This window comes from Cyphomyrmex costatus, unplaced genomic scaffold (assembly GCF_001594065.2).
Source record: "Cyphomyrmex costatus isolate MS0001 unplaced genomic scaffold, Ccosl1.0 scaffold367, whole genome shotgun sequence".
Taxonomy (NCBI): Eukaryota; Metazoa; Arthropoda; class Insecta; order Hymenoptera; family Formicidae; genus Cyphomyrmex; species Cyphomyrmex costatus.
In genome coordinates this window covers 187414-196831 of record NW_017277851.1, presented here as the reverse complement: position 1 = coordinate 196831, position 9418 = coordinate 187414, and the positions used below count along the sequence as shown (strand labels likewise).

The 9418-nt window shown below is 41.5% G+C and overlaps 1 protein-coding gene across 1 annotated transcript; it reads left to right on the top strand.

Moving 5' to 3' along the window:
• Positions 1-2673: 2673 nt before the first annotated feature.
• Positions 2674-6372, top strand: LOC108776648 (segmentation protein Runt). The gene is made up of 4 exons (XM_018543327.1): positions 2674-3095; positions 3190-3303; positions 5306-5410; positions 5805-6372. The coding sequence occupies exons 1-4, from the start codon at positions 2771-2773 to the stop codon at positions 6356-6358; spliced, it is 1098 nt and encodes a 365-aa protein (XP_018398829.1). The 5' UTR covers positions 2674-2770; the 3' UTR covers positions 6359-6372.
• The last annotated feature ends 3046 nt before the right edge of the window (positions 6373-9418 follow it).

The following is a 9418-nucleotide window of genomic DNA, read 5'->3' as shown; positions in this document are numbered from 1 at the left end:
GATGTTGTTTTTGCAAAGTTGCAACGAAAATATTTACTACATGCTGAGCTCTACTAAACCGTTTATAAGTTAATGTTTTTTTAAAAAATATGTTTACACTGTCTTTGTTTTTCACACATTTTCTGTCGCCTAATTCGCCACTTTTAGCTACATTTCTGCCTTCGCGTATAGCCATGAAATCAAAATTCATTGAATATATCTGTTTTGAAATCCAATACATACCGCCAGCATCGAGGTATATATCGTGGTATATTTACTCAGGTAATTTTGACAGCGCTTGTTAGTAATAAATCATAGCTGAACAAGAAATAAGAAAACTGTAACTGCACTTAAATCTTCACAATACAAAAAATAACCCTTTCTTCAAAAAACGAACCCTTTCTCTGACATGCATAACAATTGTTGACATCTCATAACTCCTACTCATTGTCAGACCATTCAGTGGAAAGTCAAAAAATTCATTTATATTCGAAATAATAGAATCTTTGCATTTGCAACTCGTTCACTCAAATTAGTCCAGAAAGGTTTAAATATGTATTATACACAGTCATATATACGTAGAATAAATCAAAAGAGTGACTGTCAAAAGGAGGTTTATATGGCCTGTAATAAATCTTCTGTAGTAACCCTTTAGAGTTTCATCCATTATTCAACGTTACCAACATTACCCACATTGCCGATGTTACACGAATCTAATTGCACCCTCACTTCCGCTTTTACTTATGAAAAACTTCAGTTTAAATAATTCTATATAGAGAATATTTCCCTTAATAATAACAATAAATAAAAGTATTTTTTATAAATCACTACTTTAATTTATACATACACATTTCAAAATTTTTTTATGCTTGCCAATTTATATGTATATAGTTCTTTATGGTTGATCGAACAGTCAATAAAAGATATATTATAAATGTTCGTAATAGATAGTAGATTATACTTATTTTACTTTCAAGCGTTATGTATATTGTTAGTCTGCAATTTTAATTATAAATAGAAAATTTTATGATATACTAATTTTCAATTTCTTGACCACAATTTGGAGTCAATTTTTCTTTTAATGAAAATATCGAGATGTTAATCAAATTCGAATTACATGTAATTATTAATAGAAGATCCTAATCAGCGAATTACAATAATACAACAATTTCTATTCATCAATATTATGTAGATAAACACATAAAATTGAGTTTTCTAGTTTTTTCAATTATTATAACAACAATTATCAAAGTCTTCTTTATCTATTTGATTCAAGTTTATTTTATCAAAAAATTAATTTTCGGAATTTTATAAATTACAAATAAAGTGTACTTGATTCAGAATATGATAACGCACTTTCATACATTAACGATTTTATTAAAAAAAAAAAATAAAATTTGAAATAATTTAAATATTCGGTTTAACATATTTTATTTGTAAACAAGAAAATCTTAATGCAAGTTTAACATTTTTTTTAATGTTTCTAAAATTTGATTCTTTTATATTATATATGTTTAAAACATTTTCGTAAAATAATTATCAACATTTTATAGAATTTTTTTTATATAATACTCTTAATAAACTGTTAATAAAATATGTATGACTCTTTATTGTATAATAAAATATAAATCAGTTAATCAATTTTCTTTTGATCTTTATTTAAAAAATTTAAACAAAACAAAGTTTTTAAAAAAATTAATTAATAGTGAAACAGAAAAACGGTGACCATAATTGTCAATAATATAATAAAAAAGTATAAAAACTATTATATATTTTTAAATAATTATACAGTGTTCAACATACCTTCAAAATAATATTCTCCGTATTCTTTGAAAATTATGTTTATAAATCGTTGTGCTCGTGAATGTGTCATTGGTTCACCACTTGAACAAGACGCATTAACCTTGGAGGTCAAGAAACGCGTGCAGCTGCTGGACCAGATCACTTGTACGTGGTGGGATAGTTCGAACACGTGCGCGTGAGAATTTACGTCGTCACGTAAGCGTGGCGTAGGTGGCTCGATTGGTGGAAAGGTAGTGACGAGGCCGAACATGACGAAGAGAACAGAACGTGAAAGCAGAAAGACCGAGGAAGGGAGGCAGATGAAGCGTGGTAGAGAGAGAGAGAGAGAAAGAGAGAGAGACCAAGTGAGAAGAAACGAGAGAGAGAGAGAGAGGAAGAGAGATGGAGAGAGAAAGAGGGAGAGAGAGAGAGAGAGAGAGGCGGAAAGAGGTCGAGTGGGTACGTTAAGGAAGAGCGGAGGCGCCAAGCCACCCTTCGCGCGAGCCAGGCAGCAGGCAGGCAGCCCCTTTCGCAAAGCACCCCCTAAGCCTGGTTAGGGGCGAAGGCGGCGAGCCGCGGAGGCCACAACACGACCGCCGTCCTCATTGGTCGACGCGCTTGCTCTGGGTGGGGCTCCGGAAAAATTGGAGGGGAGAAAAATCCCCCCTAAATAGCTGCGGCTACGGCTGCGAAAAACTAGAATCCGCTCAGCCGGCATCGAGTGCGCGTCGGATATTTTAACATTTTATCTGTTCGTGGTGTGTGAAGGTACAGTCGCAACAGAACTTCAAATCAGGAGCGCACAATGCTTCTTCACTGAAAGGGAGAGAAAGGGGGAAGTAGAGAGAGGTAATATGTGTGTTTACTGTTATTTGTTCGAATGTGAAAGTGAATAACAAAGAACAACAGTGATCGATCGTGTTCACCAAAACAGTGTTTGCGCATAGGCGCTTGAATGTATAACATTCAAAATTTCGCCTTTTAATCTTGTTACTGAATTTTTTAAAAAATGCATCTGCGGGATGGTCCGTCGTGCGCGGGGGAGCCTTTTAGATCAGTCCACGAGTCCGTTCGGAGATACCATGGCGATTTGGTAACAACGGGGAGCCCTACCATCATGTGCAGCTCATTACCGTCTCACTGGAGATCAAACAAGTCGCTTCCGGTAGCATTCAAGGTCATAGCTCTCGACGAAGTCGCGGACGGCACCCAAGTCACCATTAAGGCTGGCAACGATGAAAACTGTTGCGGCGAACTAAGGAATTGTACGGCGATCATGAAGGGTCAGGTCGCCAAGTTCAACGATCTCAGATTCGTCGGTCGCAGTGGAAGAGGTGAGAGCTAAGAAGAATTTATGTATTCACACATGTACGACTTCCTCAAGTATTCACAAAATTTTAAGCGGACACACTTCGCTTTCGTTTGCAGGAAAATCATTTACTCTAACGATCCAGATCAATACAATACCGTTCCAAGTAGCCACGTACGCCAAAGCTATCAAGGTTACAGTAGATGGACCACGCGAACCAAGGTCCAAGTCGAGTAAGTCGATATACAAACAATAACATATTTAACTTTATCGTAATATTATAGTAACTTGCGACAGTGTCGAAAAGCAGAGTCGGAACATGAAAGTATACCGCGCGATTTAATAATAACGTATAGTACCGAATGTAATAAACCTATTGTAGAATTTAAGTTTAAAATAAACACACAAGTATAGAGATTGATTTAAAAAGTTTTCGAGAATTGTAAAAATAATAAATCGCATTCAACACCACTTTGCAGCGATTCGCGAGAGAAAATATAGAAATCGCGAAATGCAATTCGACAGTCCGATGAGGAGTGGACTCGGGGGGTATATGATATTGTTAGAAGAGGGGTGGTATTCGACCGACGGGACTGAAAGTCGTCGGAAGCTCCGTGACCACCGCGGAATCCGCAAACGGGCGTCGGAGCCTCGCGGGCGTTTAATAATCCGGCGTATATCTGGTGGACCTCAAACCGCGAGGTGGTGGCGGTGCCGCTGAACGGTGCCGAGCCCTCGACACCGAGCGTCGGCTCGCACGTGCACGGGCGAGCGCGCGCACATGCACGCCGCGCAAGAGCACATGCAGCACACACACGCCACACGCAGCTCTCGGCGTACACACAGACACAGCGAGACCTGGCATCGTGTCAAGCCGCGAGAACGAGGTCTTCGTCGGCGGTATGCTCTTTAGCTGCTGCGCGTTTATTTTTCCCGAAAAACGCCGCCGCGCCCCGCCGGTTGGTCGTCGTGGCCTACTATTATAAAGCCCGTATCAGACTACCATTTCTGTGTAGGTCGATCCGATTGCTTATTTCAACTGCCGCCATACTAGACCAATAGCAATGAATCTCGCTCCTTACGATTAGTCTCTATTATTTGTCGGCAGTGTCAAACTATCAGAGTCGACATAGTCGGATTGGCCTGCGGAGTTAAGCTAGAAACACATAGGCCGGCATTCACGGTCGATTCTTATTTTAAAATCAAATTAAGTAACGTGGCTTTGTGACCGTCTTAAATGCAATCTTAGTTATTGATCGATCACAGTCGATTATTCTTTTCATTCGATTGTGATCGATCAGTTTCTAGCTTCTAACTTCTGATTCATTACTATAGTGGCTCATTGTAAAAAGCTGTAAGAAATTGATCAGTCATAGTCGATTATTCTTCTCACATTCGACTGTGATTGATTAATTTCTTACAGCTTGAGACTTAAGGTAATGTAGGAAGCTCATTAAATATAAGAATCAACTATTGAGCATTGAAAAACGTAAAGCAGCAAGTGAATTGGCCAATCACGCAGTAGAAAATCTAAGGCAGCAATTACATTTTATTATGATTGGCTAATTTGTTCTCCGCTCATCCCCTATCGCTTTACATTTTTCTACGTGTCATGGACTTTAGTAGTCCGATACGGGCTGAAGTCAAATTGTTTATTAGTCGGCAGCCGGGTAAAGAAACCAGAAGGAGAGACGCGGAGGATACTAACTGGCGGCGGCGAAGGCAACCGGGAAAGATAGAACGCCTGCAAAAGAAGCCGCGTTTACGCGTTTGTTTATCGCACCGCATATGGCGGTAGCATGTGCCGCGCCACGAAAACCCGCGCCACGTCGTAATAACGGATTTTATGCCACGCTCGTATAAACAGAGACACACTAGCTGCTCCTCCGGATCGCCCGGGGAGAAGCGCCGTTAATCTCTGCTTTTATAGATCTTGGGTGGCCGAGTTCCTTCTTCCTAGCGTACGTCAGTTCGTTAGTCGCGTCACGCAGAGATTTCATTCGTCAAACAGTCAAGATCTCTTACAACAGCTTTACATATCTCTTCGTTTTTCTCGCAAATTTTATAACGCACGGCCACCACAACATAAACTGCGAGAGAATTTGGTGGATCGTAAAACTCCGAATGTTGGTCGAGCGCGTAGATCGAAAGAAACGATGAAATCTATTTTCAATCCTCGTAGCTGGTCGTTAGCGCACGTTTATGTAATCGAACACTTCCGATTTTATTTTACAGATTATCAGTATAGCGCCGGTTTTCATGGACTTGGTTTATTCAGTCCCTGGCTGGACAGTACATACTTCGGAACAACTTGGAGCTTGCCGCATCATATGTTTAAAGGTAAAATATCGCGACGTCACTGCGTGCGCGAAAGAAAGAACGGGGAAAAAAGTAGACTGAACGGGAAAAAATATTTCACACCTCTATGTATCGCGAACGTGTAAAAAAAAAGTCTTAACAGAGAGAGAGAGAGAGAGTCCGCGCTCACGAGAGAATCCGCGCGTTATCGATTTCGTCGAGTTCGCGACGCCTGCCGATGATTCATACTCCGTGAGCTGGACCGAGGGGTGAGTCTGAGCTCTCTTTTCCCATAGCGGACCCCTCTACGGTCCCCTCGTCCCGCTTTCCCGTAGGCACGTACATCCCTTTCGTCGTTGAAACAACAATACGACTTACTACTACGTTCGCCCCCGCCGAACGAACGGCCGAGATTAACCGATATTTTTTTCCTCAGGACCATCAACCCCCGAAATACTCAATACGTCCATCGCGCCAATGTTAACATCGTATCCAGTAGTAGACTATATCACTAGTTATCACGATTACATGACATTGCCGATAACCAATGTGACGACGAACGCGATATCGCCGGCCTTGCTTACGACGACTCTACACAGAGCATCGCCCAGAACATCACCCAGAACGTCGCCCAGAATGTCGCCCAGGATGTCGCCCAAAACATCTCCTAAAACGTCTCCGAAAACGTCGCCCAGAACGTCACCCAGAACGTCGCCCAGCCCCAGCGAATCTGGTAGTGGCGAGTCCGCGATAGAAGAGGTACGAAGTGCCTTCGTGCCTCTTCGACACAACACCTTGCCACCGATTACATCCTCGACGTCATCGTCCCCAGACAGAAATCCTAGAAAGCCAATCGAGGGCATGAGAAACGAATTGAAGGCACCCACCGCGCTCATCTCCGATAAGTATTCGCCCTCACACAGGAGTCCACCGCCGACGAAAATCTCACAGCCGTCTACGAAAGTTTGGAGGCCATATTCGAAATCGTAGATCCAAGTAGCGCAAGAATGACGTCTCGAATACCTTGGAAGAAGGCTAGTGAAAACGTATAGCCGTGTGGTGGTAGACGAAAATATAATAATTTTATAATTGTATGAACACGAATAAAATATTTATAAAATAAAAATTTACAAAATAAAATTAAAATAAAATTTGAAAAATTTTTATTTTATAAGTTTTTTATGAATGAATCAAAATTACGAAACTTATGAATAAATCAAAATTATACAAAAAAGCAAACGTTTAAAAAAGTGATGTTTCGAGACGTGTCAAAGACTCTTTGTCTACCATTACGTGTGCGTGTTTCAAGTTTTACAAATTCATGAATTTTATAATTTTCTGTATAAAAAAAAAATATAAAATTCTCTGAATTTTATAAATTTGGACAAATGTAATACGAACATGTAGATATACCGTGTATATAGTTCGTGGACAATAAAAGTAGTTACACAGAGAGATAAAGATTTATCTACATTTTGTGTGTTCATGGAAAGTACGTATAAATGTGAATAAGTGAACATGTGAGTGAAAGAGGGAGAGAGAAAGAGACCAAAAAGACAGAGATATTGATATTATTTATAAGCCAGAGTTTTAATGTAAATAAGTATAGTAGAAACGCAACGAGAGAGACGAATAAAGTCGAAAAAATCCACGTAAGAAAATTTAAACAGTCTGTCATATTTAATCACACCTTTTCAGCACCTTTAAAGTTAAATTTAACGATCGATCACTATTATATCCTAAGAATGATCGATATCGTCGCGAGATCTATTCTCAAAAGTGTCAAAGAAGTGTCGTCGAACAGTCCGCAGGCATCGCGAATAGAAAGGAAGGAATATGAAAGAGAGCGGAACGTCGCACTTCGTGCTGCTGCAAGGGGAATCCATATTTTTTTTTTTGTCGCGATTTAAATCTGAATGGTCGTGCCGTCGCGCAATCGTTCTGTCTCTTTCGTGTGTGCGTAAAGGATCCCATACGGTGAACACAAGGGTGGAGAATGGTTTATATCGAGGGGAGTGCGTGAGATCTGTATTAGTACCTATAGGTTTGGAACATCAGCGGTTCTCAGGTCCCTCAAAATAAACCGTCGTCGTCGGTATAGGTCAGCGGTTCTTTGCGTAGAGCATTCGCCGCGCGAGTTGTCGATTTGTCGCCAATAATTGCACTTAATTTCACTTTGCGTAAAAACATGATGCAACCGCGGTTCGATAACGTACGGCTCATTCGACGAGATGTCGCATGACGCGAAATGTCCGTCGGGACTGTGCTGCATCACGCTGAAACACGACCTGGGGTAAAGGATAGTTTTTTTTCTGAATTGTTCCGGTCGTGTTTGTCAACTGGTGCACAGAGTACGAGCGCAGTTAATCTCGGTGACGTCGAATAACTCAATTCTCGCATTCCGGTTGCAGCTGCGACGTGTTACGCGCGCGTCTCCGATATATGCCTTCGGATCGAAAAAAAAACGCTGCAAGCGGAAATTCGATACGCGGCGTGTAACATACTGGGCGGCAGCCCATGTAAAATCTTGATCAGGCCGCCTTGATTAAAAATCGCGATCGAATCCGCGCTGAAATTTCAAAAGTGACCGATCGATCGTACCAGGCTTGGCATCACGCTTAATGGGATTAATCCCCGGCGAGAAAATGAGAACCGCGTTGACACCCCGTAACTGTGGGGCTGTTCGTTGACGAGTAGACAACGGAACCAAGCAACCATGAAGGGTCACCACATCAACCGAGGCGAGCCGATCCAAGCCAATCCGTCGCGCGAGCCAGCCGGCGCTAACTAATGTTTGCTCAAAGAATCGTCATGTATAATTGAGTCAGCCGCGGCACGGGATGGAAAAAATCAACGGACGGACGTGCGGATCCCCGAGCTGAATAATCGACTTTTGGTGTATATAGACTTCCACTCGCGATTTTGAAACAAACCGCTCTTATTAGGCGAACCATTTGCTATTTTATGTGCTGCAACGCCGGGCTATCGCGTTTGACCTCGCGATCTCACAATTAGTATAAACGGAGGGAAAATTAATATTTTTCGAGATAACTACGTTAATTGCAGCAACAAAATTTACGTACATATCTCGTGTACTTTGTCCAATATAAAAGATTCACGGTATCAAGCAAAATGTTCATTCTAAATGCAAAATCAAATTTATTTCGGTCATTAGATCGCGTCTTTCTTATAATAATTATATATTGTCACAGAAATTGTCATTTTTTTCTAGTTGCTTGTAAAAAGAAGAACGGAGACATAAAGAAGAAAGAGACGCTTAACAGAAAACATAATTTTAGTCCTCTAATTGGTTATTACGCCAAAGTTGCGTGTTAAAATTAATATTCTAAACCGAATGAGACACACGATATGATAATGTTCTAAAATTTTTGTAATTTTCAAAACATTTAAATTGTGAAAAACTTTGTTTTCTGAACTGGCGCGTTGTGTGTTATTGTAGCAAATAAGCGGTATGTAATAAAGTTGGAAGTAAACAGTATTATTACAACAATTCTAATTAGTCACACAGAGAGATCGATACAGAGACGACGAGAACTCTGCGACAAGCAGTTGAAGTATAATGCGACGCGGAAGGAGCGGTTGATTCGCTCCGTCGACATGGCAGAGGACGTCGATCCTCTTCGCTAGTCTAGAATCGTGAGGACCCTGGTTCGAGGGTCCTAGAGTTAGGCAATCAGCGTTGATGAGGGGGTCAGGTCGAGGGGTGAAGGGCTCGGACAATTAGTAAGTACCCCGCCCACTCGCTCCTGTGTGTCGCCTCTCGCCCCGGTTCACCTGCCTAACAACGCGCCGACCGCAGCCGCTACGCATGCGAAAGAGCCGCTGGACGCGGGGCTGGGACGCTTCGTTTACGTACGTGCATCGCGTACGCACTGGATTACGCGCCCGTAAAGGTCTCTGTTCACGGTTGCGGAGGCAGTGTCAACGCGATCGGTCGAGGCAAATCGGCGAGCCTACAGCTATCCCGTTTACGCCGATAATACGGCGATTGCCGTTTGCACCATGCAAAAACCAGCCTCGCAGAAATTT